The sequence below is a fragment of the Watersipora subatra genome, chromosome 10 (genome assembly GCF_963576615.1).
Source record: "Watersipora subatra chromosome 10, tzWatSuba1.1, whole genome shotgun sequence".
NCBI lineage: Eukaryota > Metazoa > Bryozoa > Gymnolaemata > Cheilostomatida > Watersiporidae > Watersipora > Watersipora subatra.
In genome coordinates, this window is record NC_088717.1 from 60,155,612 (window position 1) to 60,174,746 (window position 19,135).

The 19,135-nt window shown below is 38.2% G+C and overlaps 1 protein-coding gene across 3 annotated transcripts; it reads right to left on the reverse strand.

Annotated features, from left to right (window-relative positions):
- Nucleotides 1-41: 41 nt before the first annotated feature.
- On the reverse strand, nt 42-16,373 carry LOC137406323 (uncharacterized). Of its 3 annotated transcripts, XM_068092885.1 has the most exons (13): nt 16,283-16,373; nt 16,084-16,189; nt 15,803-15,893; nt 15,598-15,713; nt 15,315-15,456; nt 10,821-11,021; nt 10,029-10,139; nt 9,201-9,287; nt 8,633-8,824; nt 8,161-8,277; nt 7,566-7,685; nt 2,128-2,232; nt 42-616 (listed from the first exon to the last, which is right to left on the reverse strand). In XM_068092885.1, exons 1-13 carry the CDS (start codon nt 16,368-16,370, stop codon nt 416-418), a joined length of 1,677 nt encoding a protein of 558 aa, XP_067948986.1. In that variant the 5' UTR covers nt 16,371-16,373; the 3' UTR covers nt 42-415. The 3 variants fall into 3 exon arrangements, with proteins under 3 accessions (XP_067948986.1, XP_067948987.1, XP_067948988.1); XM_068092886.1 differs by lacking the exon at nt 8,161-8,277; XM_068092887.1 differs by lacking the exons at nt 16,084-16,189; nt 16,283-16,373 and having other exon boundaries at nt 15,598-15,730; nt 15,803-15,840.
- Nucleotides 16,374-19,135: the final 2,762 nt, after the last annotated feature.

Below are 19,135 nucleotides of genomic sequence, written 5' to 3' on the forward strand. Positions count from 1 at the left end.
GTAGGTGGTATATTTTTTGCCTGATGTATTTGGCAGGTGGCACATGTCTTAACACAAATCACAAAGGTGACCAAGGAAGGGAGTAAAATGTGACAAACATGGGATACAACATGTACATATATAAATAACAATATGTCACATGTTTATATAATATAGAGAATCTAAATATTAAGCGATAAATATATTGCAGACATCTGTCATAAACCAATTCTGTTATATCCTTCGCACCTAGGGCTGAGGTTCTATAATACATCATAGGCATTAGCCATTACCTTAAGAATTGGCCTAGCTTGAATTAAACCAGAATTAATGATGAAAAAACTCCGGGAACTGTGGAGATGCAAAGTGTAAGAGATTACGCAATGTTTACAGCACCATGACATCTCAAAAGTGAAATGAGTCCCCTTGTATGAAGCTACACACAAACTAGCTCAAGGATTTGAGACTTGACCTTAACTACCCTTTCTTTGACGAGCCTAAAACTATTGTCTGTTGTTTTAACCATTAACTGCAGTGTTATCTGCTCCAAGAGCACACAACTTCTTTCTATCAGTTCATTCATTAGATAGTCCTGGTTTGAGAGTTGATGATCAGTCAGTGTGATCAGTTGGTGTTCCTGAAGAAATAAAGAAGAGCAAAAGCTAGGTTATAAGACTGATAAAACATGGATACAAGGAAAATTCATCAATGTGTAGTTATTATAAAGTCCTGATTAGGGTGTTATAGAAGTTGGTTGTTAAAGCTAATGGCCACACCTTTGTAAACAATGATTTGTTTGTGTAGTTCAACTATTGTCTTGCAATGAATTACCAAACTGCTATTAAGCACCATCCTTAACCCAAATAAAAGTACAATGGGAGCCAGGATGGTAGGGCGCCAAAAAGGTAATCCGTGAAAATTAGATAATAATTATTGTTTAATTCCATTGTGTAGAATGAAATAATATTATTGTGGAATTTAGCAACGTTAGAATGTAATGATGCACAAACAAATGTATGATAATAAGATATGGAACTGATGCATTCTGTCATACATTACAGATGACGGCATGAAATTTTGTCACACATATGTGAGCGTTTCCATTATTTAAAGGTTGACTTGCAACAAAATTCACACTACAGTTGTTTGATATGAAAAGGTTCACCATGTCTTACTCTGTTGTGTTGTACGTGCAAAATATGAGGAAATGTGATTACAAGCTCTTAAAAGCTTAAAATCGAACAGTTAATCGCAGCCATCACGAAAATGCCGTAGTTTGGAATCTCTTTATTTCGATGACAAACTCAAACATTGTGGTTATTGTTTTGGCATGTGATGTTATCACGTGAATTAAAAGGCCAGTAAAAGGATCAATATAAAATGTTTCGTAGCACTAGTTTATGACAAACACTTCGGGTTTTACAGAAAAGCCCGTATCAAATATAGATGGTCGCTACTTTACAGTTTTGGTTCGGCTTGGTCTAATCGTCTACTCAAAATCTGATCATGTGACCTATACTTCCTGCCAAACAGCGCGAATAATTTCTGCAGCATTTTTCGACTATTACAGGCGACCAACAGGCTCATCATGTCTATCAGAGGATGATATGCACTCCTTCGAGCTAAGGTTAAAAAATTAAATGAATTTTCATGGTAGGTTTTGAGATATCAGTGCTCAAAGCGACAGCATTACAATGATGATGAAATAGACGCGTAAGGACAATAGACATGGTTTAATTGAATGTGTGAAGTATATTTGTGAAAATATTTCGACGAATAAGGTTGCATGAAAGTGTAAACAGAAGCCATCTTGTTCAACTACGTCCCATTTGAGCCGTTTTGGAAAGGCATTCTAATTTACAGCGTTTTCGTAATGGCCGCGATTAACTGTTCGTTTTTTGAGCTTTCTAGAGCTTGTAGTCACATTCCCACATATTTTGCACCTACAACATAGCATAGTAAGACATGCCTGACATGGTGAATCTTTTGATACCAAACAACTATAATGTGACTTTTGTTGCACATCAACCTTTAAGCATCAATAAGCACTACTTGTTTATTAGCAATGCAGTGAGAAAGAGTAAGAAGGTAATAAATGCCTTTCAATGCATCAATTTAAGGTTCTACCGACAAGAGACATATGAATACCAGAAGAGATTGGCGTAGCATGACGTTGACATCCTTCATATGGTCCTCCCATGTAATGCCTTCTTCTAGTTTGAGTAGGACAACTTTGAGCTCTTCTCCAATAACCTTTGATGTAACAAGTGTTAAAGGTTTACCTGACAGAAAACTATAGCTACTACCCCTGTACAGCTCCTTAACTACGCTGTACATTCATCCAGATGTCAGCATGCTATTATACTCCCCCTCACATGATCATCAACCTTGTCTACATTATACTCTCCCTTACATGATCATCAACCTTGTCTATATTGTACTCTCCCTCACATGGTCATCAACCTTGTCTACATTGTACTCTCCCTCACATGATCATCAACCTTGTCTACATTGTGCTCTCCCTTACATGATCATCAACCTTGTCTACATTGTACTCTCCCTTACATGGTCATCAACCTTGTCTATATTGTACTCTCCCTCACATGATCATCAACCTTGTCTACATTGTACTCTCCCTCACATGATCATCAACCTTGTCTACATTATACTCTCCCTCACATGATCACCAACCTTGTCTACATTATACTCTCCCTCACATGACCATCAACCTTGTCTATATTATACTCTCCCTCACATGACCATCAACCTTGTCTACATTATACTCTCCCTCACATGACCATCAACCTTGTCTACATAGTGCTCTCCCTCACATGATCATCAACCTTGTCTACATTATACTCTCCCTCACATGATCACCAACCTTGTCTACATTATATTCTCCCTCACATGACCATCAACCTTGTCTACATTATACTCCCCCTCACATGACCATCAACCTTGTCTACATAGTACTCTCCCTCACATGACCATCAACCTTGTCTACATTGTACTCTCCCTCACATGATCATCAACCTTGTCTACATTATACTCTCCCTCACATGGTCATCAACCTTGTCTACATTATACTCCCCCTCACATGACCATCAACCTTGTCTACATAGTACTCTCCCTCACATGATCATCAACCTTGTCTACATTATACTCTCCCTCACATGATCATCAACCTTGTCTACATAGTACTCTCCCTCACATGACCATCAACCTTGTCTACATAGTACTCTCCCTCACATGATCATCAACCTTGTCTACATTATACTCTCCCTCACATGATCATCAACCTTGTCTACATTATACTCTCCCTCACATGACCATCAACCTTGTCTACATTATACTCTCCCTCACATGACCATCAACCTTGTCTACATTATACTCTCCCTCACATGATCATCAACCTTGTCTACATTATACTCCCCCTCACATGACCATCAACCTTGTCTACATAGTACTCTCCCTCACATGATCATCAACCTTGTCTACATTATACTCTCCCTCACATGATCATCAACCTTGTCTACATTATACTCTCCCTCACATGATCATCAACCTTGTCTACATTATACTCTCCCTCACATGACCATCAACCTTGTCTACATTATACTCTCCCTCACATGATCATCAACCTTGTCTACATTATACTCTCCCTCACATGATCATCAACCTTGTCTACATTATACTCTCCCTCACATGATCACCAACCTTGTCTACATTATACTCTCCCTCACATGACCATCAACCTTGTCTATATTATACTCTCCCTCACATGACCATCAACCTTGTCTACATTATACTCTCCCTCACATGACCATCAACCTTGTCTACATAGTGCTCTCCCTCACATGATCATCAACCTTGTCTACATTATACTCTCCCTCACATGATCACCAACCTTGTCTACATTATACTCTCCCTCACATGACCATCAACCTTGTCTACATTATACTCCCCCTCACATGACCATCAACCTTGTCTACATTATACTCTCCCTCACATGATCATCAACCTTGTCTACATTATACTCCCCCTCACATGACCATCAACCTTGTCTACATTATACTCTCCCTCACATGATCATCAACCTTGTCTACATTATACTCTCCCTCACATGACCATCAACCTTGTCTACATAGTACTCTCCCTCACATGGCCATCAACCTTGTCTACATTATACTCTCCCTTACATGATCATCAACCTTGTCTACATAGTACTCTCCCTCACATGATCATCAACCTTGTCTACATAATACTCTCCCTCACATGACCATCAACCTTGTCTACATTGTACTCTCCCTCACATGATCATCAACCTTGTCTACATTGTACTCTCCCTCACATGACCATCAACCTTGTCTACATTGTACTCTCCCTCACATGACCATCAACCTTGTCTACATTATACTCTCCCTCACATGATCATCAACCTTGTCTACATTATACTCCCCCTCACATGACCATCAACCTTGTCTACATAGTACTCCCCCTCACATGGTCATCAACCTTGTCTACATTATACTCTCCCTCACATGACCATCAACCTTGTCTACATTATACTACCCCTCACATGATCATCAACTTTGTCTACATTGTACTCTCCCTCACATGACCATCAACCTTGTCTATATTATACTCTCCCTCACATGACCATCAACCTTGTCTACATAGTACTCTCCCTCACATGGCCATCAACCTTGTCTACATTATACTCTCCCTTACATGATCATCAACCTTGTCTACATAGTACTCTCCCTCACATGATCATCAACCTTGTCTACATAGTACTCTCCCTCACATGATCATCAACCTTGTTTACATAGTACTCTCCTTCACATGACCATCAACCTTGTTTACATTATACTCTCCCTCACATGATCATCAACCTTGTCTACATTATACTTTCCCTCACATGATCATCAACCTTGTCTACATAGTACTCTCCCTCACATGATCATCAACCTTGTCTACATTATACTCTCCCTCACATGATCATCAACCTTGTCTACATTGTACTCTCCCTCACATGACCATCAACCTTGTCTATATTGTACTCTCCCTCACATGACCATCAACCTTGTCTACATTATACTCTCCCTCACATGACCATCAACCTTGTCTACATTATACTACCCCTCACATGATCATCAACTTTGTCTACATTGTACTCTCCCTCACATGACCATCAACCTTGTCTATATTATACTCTCCCTCACATGATCATCAACCTTGTCTACATTATACTCTCCCTCACATGACCATCAACCTTGTCTACATAGTACTCCCCCTCACATGGTCATCAACCTTGTCTACATTATACTCTCCATCACATGATCATCAACCTTGTCTACATTATACTCTCCCTCACATGATCATCAACCTTGTCTACATTATACTCTCCCTCACATGACCATCAACCTTGTCTACATTATACTCTCCCTCACATGATCATCAACCTTGTCTATATTGTACTCTCCCTCACATGACCATCAACCTTGTCTACATTATACTCTCCCTCACATGACCATCAACCTTGTCTACATTATACTACCCCTCACATGATCATCAACTTTGTCTACATTGTACTCTCCCTCACATGACCATCAACCTTGTCTACATTATACTCTCCATCACATGATCATCAACCTTGTCTACATTATACTCTCCCTCACATGATCATCAACCTTGTCTACATTATACTCTCCCTCACATGACCATCAACCTTGTCTACATTATACTCTCCCTCACATGATCATCAACCTTGTCTATATTGTACTCTCCCTCACATGACCATCAACCTTGTCTACATTATACTCTCCCTCACATGACCATCAACCTTGTCTACATTATACTACCCCTCACATGATCATCAACTTTGTCTACATTGTACTCTCCCTCACATGACCATCAACCTTGTCTATATTATACTCTCCCTCACATGATCATCAACCTTGTCTACATTATACTCTCCCTCACATGACCATCAACCTTGTCTACATAGTACTCCCCCTCACATGGTCATCAACCTTGTCTACATTATACTCTCCATCACATGATCATCAACCTTGTCTACATTATACTCTCCCTCACATGATCATCAACCTTGTCTACATTATACTCTCCCTCACATGACCATCAACCTTGTCTACATTATACTCTCCCTCACATGATCATCAACCTTGTCTATATTATACTCTCCCTCACATGACCATCAACCTTGTCTACATTGTACTCCCCCTCACATGATCATCAACCTTGTCTACATTATACTCTCCCTTACATGATCATCAACCTTGTCTACATAGTACTCTCCCTCACATGATCATCAACCTTGTCTACATTGTACTCTCCCTCACATGATCATCAACCTTGTCTACATTGTACTCTCCCTCACATGACCATCAACCTTGTCTACATTGTACTCTCCCTCACATGACCATCAACCTTGTCTACATAGTACTCTCCCTTACATGATCATCAACCTTGTCTACATTATACTCTCCCTCACATGATCATCAACCTTGTCTATATTATACTCTCCCTCACATGATCATCAACCTTGTCTACATTATACTCTCCCTCACATGGTCATCAACCTTGTCTACATTATACTCTCCCTCACATGATCATCAACCTTGTCTACATTGTACTCTCCCTCACATGATCATCAACCTTGTCTACATTGTACTCTCCCTCACATGATCATCAACCTTGTTTATATTATACTCTCCCTCACATGACCATCAACCTTGTCTACATTATACTCTCCCTCACATGATCATCAACCTTGTTTACATAGTACTCTCCCTCACATGACCATCAACCTTGTCTACATTGTACTCTCCCTCACATGATCATCAACCTTGTCTACATTATACTCTCCCTCACATGACCATCAACCTTGTCTATATTGTACTCTCCCTCACATGACCATCAACCTTGTCTACATTATACTCTCCCTCACATGATCATCAACCTTGTCTACATTATACTTTCCCTCACATGACCATCAACCTTGTCTATATTATACTTTCCCTCACATGACCATCAACCTTGTCTACATTATACTCTCCCTCACATGACCATCAACCTTGTCTACATAATACTCTCCCTCACATGATCATCAACCTTGTCTATATTGTAGTCTCCCTCACATGACCATCAACCTTGTCTACATTATACTGTCCCTCACATGACCATCAACCTTGTCTACATTATACTCTCCCTCACATGATCATCAACCTTGTCTATATTGTACTCTCCCTCACATGACCATCAACCTTGTCTACATTATACTCTCCCTCACATGATCATCAACCTTGTCTACATTATACTCTCCCTCACATGACCATCAACCTTGTCTACATTATACTCTCCCTCACATGACCATCAACCTTGTCTACATAGTACTCTCCCTCACATGACCAATGTGGAACCTAACGCATCCGATAGACAATGATGTGTTTATTACTTCAATTTTGTGTTCTATTTGCCTATTGATGAAACGAACAAACAATATTAATATGGAATGCATAAAGATTCATTTAATATTGAACAAACTGGGACCAATAAAGTACCTCTTCAGCATCAGCAAGAAACTGAGCAATTTGGAGAGCCCTAGACAATCCATGCCCATCAGCAATACTGAGGATTTCCAGTCCCAACTGCTTGATCAGCAGATGGACACAGAGAAGTGCCTAAAGCATATCACACTGAATGGTGACAAATTGACTAGCGGTAGAAGAGCATCACACAACCAAAAATACATATATTATAAAACTAACCACTGATGATAGCTTATAAGAGTGTTGTGTCATTGTGTCAGCTGATGACAACAACAGCAAGTTTCAAATAATAATAGATCCAATTATTAACAAGACACACACAGGCAATTTATGATAGACCCCCACACCCCAGCACCTACCTGCACCTTAACTGATGACAACAAGTAAAATGTGCCTGTTATAATAGACCTCCAACTGATGACAACAATAAGCAAGTGCCTGTTATAATAGACCTCCAACTGATGACAACAATAAGCAAATGCCTTTTATGATATACCTCCAACTGATGACAACACGAACAAGTGTCATGTGATAATAGATCCCAATAGCTGATAAAAATGTGCCCTAGTGTGAAGTTTTTGAGATGTAAGTGATGTGCAGCACGTACATTCTTGTTTACTTGAGTCTGAACTGTCTCTATGACATTGACAGGTAAGTATTCTTCTAGAATGTTCTTCAGCTCGATAAATCGTAAATTATTCTCATTGTAAAACTGAGCACTCGCCTACAAACATAGTATAACTTTGTGAAATTACTACGGGAAATAATTCTCAAGATCATTAGAAGATATGTGATTACTACTAGCAACCACGCTTACCTGTGAAACAAAACAAGAACAAAGATAATCGCCCCAAAACACTGATTTTGCATTATCCCTGACGCGATTAACACCATTACCAAGTGAAGCATTCGGAGAACACGCTATATTACACATAGCACGCACTTCATTACCAAGTTAACATGAGCATATAATACTTTTCCATACCCTGAGCAAAGGGAACGATCAGCTAAGAGAACACTAAAGTTAGAACCAGCAACAGCAGCAAACTGCTAAACCAGACCTAATTATCTGCACTCACCAGTTGAATCGCTCGCACTAAGATTTCTGTCTTGCCTGTGATAGGTTTGAATGACTTGACACGTGACACGTGCTTGCAGTAGTTATAGAAGAGATCACTCAAATCTATCTGAGACTTAGAAAGCACCTGTACACTGCTGCCAAACTTATTCTTATCACTCCCATCCTCCAGACTTCTGACTGAAATCTCATACTAAAAAAGTTTTTCTATAAAAGGAACTGACACCAACAGATAAGATGAATCAAATAGCAACAAGATCCATGAGAAATCGTAAAAGGCGAGAGGAGAAAGGTCAGCCAGGTGTTTCAGAGTGACCCATTAATGGCCTCTGAACAGATCTCCTAGTGCTAAGGAGAGCTTGGATATGATAGTGTTAATTTTAGGGAGTGTTTAACATAGATGTTTAAACATTAATATTTAACATTGATAACAGCACCGACTTTACAGAGCCATGTCATATACATGTAAACCTGTACTTGCTGACAAAGAACAGATTGACCAGCATGCTGCTTGTGTAAAGGAATATGACCTAGTCTATATTACTAGGAAAAATACCTAGATATATCACCTTTTCCAGAGAGCTCTCTATCATTCTCTGATCATGTAACATCTCTCGGTGAAATGGAAGAAGGCAATCCCAAAAAGCAGCATGATCCTGTAATAAACTGCTAAATAAAACTGCAATAAGAGAAGAGTGGTACCAAAGGTACAGCAACTCCCTCTGCGATCAGTGTCAGCTGACTTTAGTCAACCAAAGATAAACCAATATTACTCATAATTCACACCATTGAGATAAGCCTGATATAAGATCGATCAATTATAGGTCGATTAAAAGCCTTCCGAGAGTTATTTTAAAATTATTTAATCATAAAAAGTTTCACCGTCATTCATCATTGTTGCACATGTATACATAAACATTTTATATACATAAGTTCACTGTAGTGGTTTAACCATGTTATAGGAGCTTATGCTACACAGAGTTAAACAGCTCACTGTAAAGTTTTGCTAAAGATGCAGGGTCCGCATGCTGGCTAAAAAATCATACATAAAAATACAAATGGTAGGCTTTTTTCCATATCTGGTTTTAGTGACTTCGAAAAAAATTTTTCAACTGCTTTGTCCGTTGGAACTAGAGAACATAAACGTCTAGCTGACCAACTGGTTGACTACTAAGATGGGTGTACAGCAAGATTAAGAATTGTTCCTTAGTTTCTTGTCACACATTTCCTAGTATAAAAAAGAAACTGGCTGTCTTGTATAAAACTGTTCAAACTTAAGTGAGCCCAGCAACCTTTACGGCCAGTCAAATGTGCAGTGTCAGGAAGGAAAACCGAACAAAAGATGCTACGTAGACTTGTACATACATAACAGAGCAATGAGACTACAAAAAACCAACCTGACCCTTCTTTGAGTCTACAATATCCTTGACCTGTCGGGCTCCTTTAGCCTTATGACAGTCACCGCAGATCCTCAAATATTCATGTATCTTAGGCTCCTTGCCCGGGCTCTGTGAATAGAGAGATAAATGACAGCAAACCAAAGGCAGAGTCTTTAACCAAAGGCAGAGTCTTTAACCAAAGGCAGAGTCTTTAACTAAAGGCAAAGTCTTTAACCAAAGGCAGAGTCTTTAACCAAAGGCAGAGTCCTTCATCAAAGGCAGAGTCCCTAACCAAAGGCAGGGTCTTTAACCAAAGGCAAAGTCTTTAACCAAAGGCAGAGTCTTTAACCAAAGGCAGAGTCTTTAACTAAAGGCAAAGTCTTTAACCAAAGACAGAGTCTTTAATCAAAGGCAGAGTCCTTAACTAAAGGCAGAGTCCTTAACTAAAGGCAGAGTCCTTCATCAAAGGCAGAGTCCTTAACCAAAGGCAGAGTCTTTAACCAAAGGCAGAGTCTTTAACCAAAGGTAGAGTCTTTAACCAAAGGCAGAGTCCTTAACTAAAGGCAGAGTCCCTAACCAAAGGCAGAGTCTTTAACCAAAGGCAGAGTCCTTAACTAAAGGCAGAGTCCTTCATCAAAGGCAGAGTCCCTAACCAAAGGCAGAGTCTTTAACCAAAGGCAGAGTCCTTAACTAAAGGCAGAGTCCTTCATCAAAGGCAGAGTCCCTAACCAAAAGCAGAGTCCTTAATCAAAGGCAGAGTCTTTAACCAAAGGCAGAGTTTAGTCAGTATATTGCAGCAGTGACACTCACCCCTTGAATATAAAGAAGCGAAAGCTTGGCATGAGAATACAACCCATCAATTCTACATGAAACCTCATCAGGAATGTAGACAATGAGATCTCGATTAGAGCATCTGTCGCACACAGCAGTTCCACACAATGTGCACTGATGTCTCATCCGAAATATCACTTCAAACTGCTTCGAGCAGCCTGAGCAGCACTTTCCACCTTCCTGAATAAAAGGATAGAAAGCTGTATACACTATGTATACTAACCATGATCGCTATTACATGTGTACCTCAGAAACTAGAGGTTTTTCTATAACCAGCAGTTAGTAAACAGTGTGCTTGCTGCCTAGTCAAAGCAACCCTATGTAGAAGCTGTATTACAGAGTCTGAACAGCTCTATGCAAAAGTAGTGTCACGGACCCGAAACAGCCCTATGTAAAAGGTGCATTACCGAGTTGAAACAGCTTCCTATGCACTGTGTACTAACTGATAAATTGCAACAACGACAGACTTGATTATTCTTTAAAGAGGAGACAACTCATGATAAACACCAAATTGTTGTCATATAGTCTGAATGCATTATTTAGTAATGTTTTCAAGAAGGTAAAAGGCCTCTTTTTCCATCTTAAAGGTTGACTTGCAACAAAATTCACATTACAGTTATTTGGTATCAAAAGATTCACCATGTCTTACTCTGTTGTGTTGTAAGAGCCAAATATGTGGAAATGTGATTACAAGCTCTTAAAAGCTCAAAAACAAAAAGCCGCCGCAGATTGGAATCTCTTTATTTCTCTGATGTAGTCATTACATTTAGTTATTGTCTTGTCACGTGATGTTCTCACGTGAATTGAAAGGCCAATAAAAAGCTCAATATAAAACTTATCGTAGCACTAGTTTATGACAAACACTTCGGGTTTTACCGAAGACCCCGTATCAAATATAGATGCTCGCTACTTTACAGTTTTGTTTTGGCTTGATCTAATCGTCAAGTTGTAATCTGATCATGTGACCCAATACTTCGCAAATAATTTCTGCAGCACTTTTTGATTATCACAGGTGACCAACAGGCTCATCATGATTATCAGACAATGATATGTACTCCTTCGAGCTAAGGCTAAAAAGTTAAACAAATTTTTACGGTAAGTTATAAGATATCAGCGCTAAAACTTACAGCATTACAATGACGATAAAATAGACGCGTAAGAACAATAGACATGGTTTTGTTGAATGCACGAAGTATATTTGTAAAAATATTTCGACGAATGAGGTTGCTTGAAAGTGTAAACAGAAGCCATCTCCTACAACTACGTCACATTTGAGCCGTTTTGGAAAGAGAATCCAAACTACGGCGATCTCGTGTGGCTGAGATTAACTGTTCGTTTTTTAGCTTTTAAGAGCTTGTAATCTCATTTCCACATATTTTGCACCTACAACACGACAGAGTAAGACATGGTGAATCTTTTGATACCAAATAACTGTAATGTGAATTTTGTTGCGAGTCAACCTTTAAAAAATCCTTAACTATAAACCAGAAAACTCTTGATTATGAGGATCTCAAAGGTAAACCAAGCCATAGCACATCGACTGAATCAATTGGCTTGTTTTGTTATGGGTATATCAAATCGAGCGTTACACAATTACACACTATAAGTTAAGTGACATTTCATAGATATATGATCGGAATCATCAAGTTTGCATTTTAAAGAAACAATCCTAGTTCTGTTTGTTGAAAACAAAACTAAACATGATCGGCTATAAAGTAGACTGATAAGAGACTTGTACACACAATAAATTTATTACAAAAACTAATCCTAAGAACAAACAAAACCATATAAACAAATAACATGATGAAGACATTCACCTCAGTACAAGGACACTTACATAGAGAGACGCTACAAAACAAACAAAAGCAAATTATAGAATGCTGGAAATACATGCTGGATATCTACAAACCTCTCAGAGAGTCTACATTATAGTAAGAGCAGTGTCCATCCATTCGAAGCCTCACTATAAGCGCAAAGAAAAAAGATTGTCCTGCACGGGAATAAAACCCGGTTCAACATGTTCACAGTCAAGGGTGCTACCACTCCACCACTCTAGCGGATTACAACTTCAAGGGATAATTCTCCATATGCTGATTATTCAAGATGATCTCTCACAGCGCACGAGGCTCGTAAGCTTACTAGTAGCCATAAATTGGTATTGAATTGCATAGTAAGAGCTTGAAGAAAGCGTTAAATAATTAAACAGTAAAAAAAGCATTAACTTATTGAATAGTTGAAAAAGCATTAAATAATTAAATAGAGATGTTTTAATATTAGATATTAGTTAATAGCTAATATTAAAACATCACTATTAGCTCAGCAGTACTTTGAAAAACACTGAGGCGTTCTACGGTTGGGGAATTTGTAAAACATCCATCATCTCAAATCTAATGCCTAAATTAAAAGTTGCTTGGCCATTCTGAAATCAATAACAGTGTAGAAATAAGTTTTATGAAGTTCTCAAGAAGCTTTAAGAACTTCTAATAATTTATAATAAGTTTTAGCAAAGACTTGCAACAGTGGAACTTTAGATAATTAGAGCTCAAATGATGCTATGAGTTAGCAACTCTATTTATACTTGAGTCAACTCTGACTATTTATAGAATTAAAGTTAATTCGAGTCAACTCTGAGTTGTTACAAAACTAAAGTTAACCTGAATCAACTCTGAGTTGTTACAAAACTAAAGTTAACCTGAGTCAACTCTGAGTTGTTACATATCGTTTATAAACAGAGACCCATATAAAGGTACCTGCAGGTGCTGATGGTAGCTGTGTCATATCAATATGTTTATCTTATGATGGATACACATACATTTAAATCAAGTGCATTGCAAAATACAATCTGAGAATAAAATTTGCCAACCAAAAACTATGCCAGGAATCTACTGTTTTTTGCGTGATAAATAAAACAAAAATCTCAAAGACAACAATTTACCAAAGTTATTTGTTTATCCCAGACATTTATTAGAATTTACCATGCCTGTAAAAAAATTTTCACTCTTTCCTGCAAGCCATTAAGTGTAATAGTCATTAAGTGTAATAGTCATTAAGTGTAACAGTCATTAAGTGTAACAACCATTAAATGTAACAGCCAATAAGTGTAACAGCCATTAAGTGTAACAGCCATTAAATGTAACAGCCATTAAGTGTAAAAGCTATTAAGTGTAACAGCCATTAAGTGTAACAGCTATTAAGTGTAACAGCCATTAAGTGTAACAGCTATTAAGTGTAACAGCCATTAAGTGTAACAGCCATTAAGTGTAACAGCCATTAAGTGTAACAGCTATTAAGTGTAACAGTCATTAAGCGTAACAGCCATTAAGTGTAACAGCCATTAAGTGTAACAGCTATTAAGTGTAACAGCCATTAAGTGTAACAGCTATTAAGTGTAACAGCCATTAAGTGTAACAGTCATTAAATGTAACAGTCATTAAGTGTAACAGCCATTAAGTGTAACAGCCATTAAGTGTAACAGCTATTAAATGTAACAGCCATTAAGTGTAACAGCCATTAAATGTAACAGCCATTAAGTGTAATAGTCATTAAATGTAACAGCCATTAAGTGTAACAGCCATTAAGTGTAACAGCCATTAAGTGTAACAGCCATTAAGTGTAACAGCTATTAAGTGTAACAGCCATTAAGTGTAACAGCCATTAAGTGTAACAGCTATTAAGTGTAACAGCCATTAAGTGTAACAGCCATTAAGTGTAACAGTCATTAAGTGTAACAGCCATTAAGTGTAACAGTCATTAAGTGTAACAGCTATTAAGTGTAACAGTCATTAAATGTAACAGCCATTAAGTGTAACAGTCATTAAATGTAACAGTCATTAAGTGTAATAGCCATTAAATGTAACAGCCATTAAGTGTAACAGCTATTAAGTGTAACAGCCATTAAATGTAACAGCCATTAAGTGTAACAGCCATTAAATGTAACAGCCATTAAGTGTAACAGCCATTAAGTGTAACAGCCATTAAGTGTAACAGGCATTAAGTGTAACAGCTATTAAGTGTAACAGTCATTAAGTGTAACAGTCATTAAGTGTAACAGCTATTAAGTGTAACAGCCATTAAATGTAACAGCCGTTAAGTGTAACAGTCATTAAGTGTAACAGCCATTAAGTGTAACAGTCATTAAGTGTAACAGTCATTAAGCGTAACAGCTATTAAGTGTAACAGCCATTAAATGTAACAGCCATTAAATGTAACAGCCATTAAGTGTAACAGCCATTAAATGTAACAGCCATTAAGTGTAACAGCCATTAAATGTAACAGCCATTAAGTGTAACAGCCATTAAGTGTAACAGCCATTAAGTGTAACAGCCATTAAACAGCATTGAATTGATAAAGTGATTAAGTTGAAGTGATAAAGAAAGAAATATAAACAAAGAAAGAATTCAGACAGAAGGTGGGTGAACAACACTTTATAGCACCAGTGATGGGAGCAATAAGGTTATAGAACATAACACCAACCTGTGCCTGAACGGGCTTCCTCCAAACCCCTTTAACAAGATTGACTGTAAGTGACTGAACTCTCCTGACTAGATTAGGTGTAGAGTTGATCTCATTAAGGAAGCCAGTCAGCACCCGCTCTTCCGCAGCCATCCATTCCGGCCTGCAACAACTGCATTATGTCACTATACTCAGGGGTAGTGAGCAAGTAGAACCAATCATAACGCAAGGATTTACCTATGTTTGCTGATTATACTGAGACAAGCTTCACAAATATACAATTTAGTGAACAAGCATAAGCCACCTTGTGGAGCCTCCACCAATCTTGCATGCAGCTGAGCGGGAAGCCCTGAACAAGCCCATCAATCCACGAGTGCTACCCATGCACTGGCCCTCCGAGTCAAAGCATTGTACACAAACCTACAGAGAGGTCAAAGCTGCTAAGATAGGAACAAGGACTAGAGGAGAGATTGAGGCTGCTCTACTCACATGACAAGTAAATCAGATACCTTGTAAAACCTTCCCTGAGGATCGTATCTGGCAAGAACATTCAGCTTTCTTGACTGACATAAACACAGCTTACAAAAGACTTCTCCACACCTGTAAAAGACAAACGATTTATAAAGACACCATAGTAAAAGACTATAATAGGATAACATAGAAGTATCCGCAGTTAACACCCATTTGTAGCAGTGGTACACACAGTAAGATAATGCGGAGTGGGCTATTCACAGTTACACAGAAAATATATGGTCGTCTAAGGCTAAACAATCAATCAGCAAATACTAACTTGTAGCAGTTTTTAGGGGCATTGATAAGAGAGAACTTGCTGCGACATGACCTTGTTTTACATACAGAACGGCTAGACTTTTGCACCCAGTGCTTCTTCGTAATTCCTGTAGTAATACATAAAAATAGGTAAATTTACCGCATGCAATATAGCCATTTAGGCAAGCGCTAAATTGACACACACGCTGGGCTGTTCATACCAACATATTCAACTGGTTGTGCGGTAATGGAACGCGTCGCCTCTGCCCCATAAGTCAATGGGGTAGCTGAAACCCAGTCGTTATACATGGCCTCCTCTTACGGCAGATGAAAAATGGTGATACCTGCAACAAGTAGACTATGGCTTTCATACCTGATTCCGTCATAACATTATTGGTTCTGTACTTGCATACATTCTGTTATTTCATTACCGTAAATTTTATCTGGAATTGTAGTACACAAGTTTTCATCAGTTGGCTAAGTTTCTAATCTCTCTAAAGACATTTTCAATGTCCCCTCCTTCTTTGGGGACAAATTTAACTAAAAGTAGGTATATTCTTGTATTTAATCTCATAAAACAAATGACCTACCAATAATCCAGTCCAGCTCGGCAACAAAATCTAGTTATTTATCTTTATCAGTTGAATCTGTGTTAAGAAGAAGACAAGGCTTCTCACCTTTCAAAATAATAAATAATGGTATTGGTTTAAAAATCATTATATCATAAATAGTAAAGTTATTTTACAACAAGTAGTATTACTATTGAATTCACTATTGAAATTAGGCCATAATGCCATTTTCATGAAATGTAATGCTGACTCAGGGTTCTATCGCACAATCCTGTAAGAAAATTCAAAGCTCTCACCGCATTTTCGCCCCATATAGCTAATTTGTATTTAAAAAGTTGTCATTCGATCTACCATCATGTTTTGAGATTTACACATACCCAGCATAGAAAGTGCTCAATGGCACATGTGGCGTTATTGTGCATATAAATGATGTGTTCATATTTGGTGAGGCTATTGAGAATTTATTAGTAATTTAGTTCATTTTGGCAATGAAACCCACTAATTTAGCTTTATCTAGTCTTATGATCTGTGCATCTGATGCCGCAAGTCAGATGTGCAGCAGATTTCTGTACCACCTTCATTACCACTTAGTCTTTTTTAAGTGATTTTCTTACAGAGTCTCAGACAAAGGCAGTATACCCTAGCACTGGTCTAACAAGCTGTTGGTAAGCAAAAGTTTTGACTTTTTTCACAGTTTTTCCGATAAATTTGCGACAGAGTTTGATTTACTAGCAGATTTTTTAACGTGGCAGTCCTTGTCAGTTTTTTGTCCTGTGTGATCTCCGAGTACTTGGTTGTCTTAATTTCAGAGATCAATGTATTTTGCATGGTGTGTGTATTTGCAGTTGTTTGGCTTTTAGCTGTATATGAAATGTTGACATGTTGAGGCAGCAGTTTTTATGTCCCATCTCCGTTCCCAGTTTGTTGAAACTTTTTTGCAGCTTATTGGTGTTGTTGGTGTCAGTTATATAATAGTACCATCAGCGAACAGACAGCCACCAGAAGTGACACTTGCGAATAAACCGTGTATGTAGAAAAGACAAAGGGAGAACCAACCTCTTGAGATATCCTAGATAAGCCTTTTGCCCCAGCTGAGTTTCATCCTTTCACAATAACTCTTTGAGAAATCATCCAATCCAGGCTATGATTTACTATAAACTACAATACATTAACAGATTGTCTAGAAGTTTGTAGTGTTTGGCCTTACCAAAGGCATTGCTAAAATCTGTTAAGCATGTATCAGTCTCCATACTTTAATGTAGACGATGTGTCACATCAGTTATAAATTTTACTAGTTGACTTTTCTGGTTTTTGTTTTTTCAGAAACTATGTTAACGTTGGAATAAAATTTCACATTTTTCAGAAAAAGACATGAAATGAGATGTGCTTGAGTACCTTGCTGACAGCAGAAGACAAGCTTACTGAGTGTTGTTTGATGGGATTTGTACGGCCCAGGCTATATTAACGCCTAAGGCCATGGCAGTTGCGAGTAGTCATGGCAGCTACGAGAAGCTGATAACGTACCGATATTACATAGTATTTAAGCAGTATGTAAGCAAGTAGAAGAGAAGATACAGTCCTTCTTTGTGACTATACATGTGAGTACCTCTCTTTTTACAACACTAGGATGTAGTTTTCTGGTAATTCTTTTTTAATGTATATAAGTATGGCACACTATAGCAATTTTCCACTTGACTAGCAATTATTTTTTTGACAAACAATAATGAAAAATTAGGTACGTGTTGTGAGAACAGCAATGTGAGAACTGGGGTTATCTATCAGTGATAACACAAGTTATACTTGGGTGCAAGAGTAGTCGTGCAATTGTAACATAGTTTGGTTGAGGTCACATAATTTCTTGGCAATGTTATTTTGATAGCTTTCACCATTAGCTTTCAGTGAAGCATTGCGCATGTGAGAAAAGAGATCTGAGCCATTTTGAACACACCCATGCCGAAGATGTTACAATCAGCTAAGTCCCTAAGTAGGCGTAGATGTAGATTGTCTAGAACAGTTTTTAGAGCAGTGAATTACAGTTCAGACAATAGACCGTCTGGTTGATTCATTACAAACTCTGTCACATAAGAAACAGTTCGTGTAAATACAAACAATCACGAACACACATGATACATAAGTGTAAATGTGCCATTAAATGTGCAGCGAAAAGACAAGCTGACTCCAACTCTGACACCAACAACACTCAAGCTAACATCTACTCTACAAGAGAACTAGAGGTGCAAAAACTTTGGAGGCAAGTTGTGATCTTCTCATCTCTGAGCTAAATAAAAATGGGATGTTGTATACAGATACTGTTCGAACCAACAGAGTTCCTGAATGCAAGCTCAAAAATGCAAAAGTCTTCAAACGATAAGGCAGAGGGTCCTATGACAGCTATGTGGAAGAGGTCAACAATGTGGTTGATGTCAGATAGTTTGACAACAAAGCTGTCACCCTTTTCTCCTCATTGACTGGTGTACAGTCCTCTGCTCAAGTCAAACGGTGGGA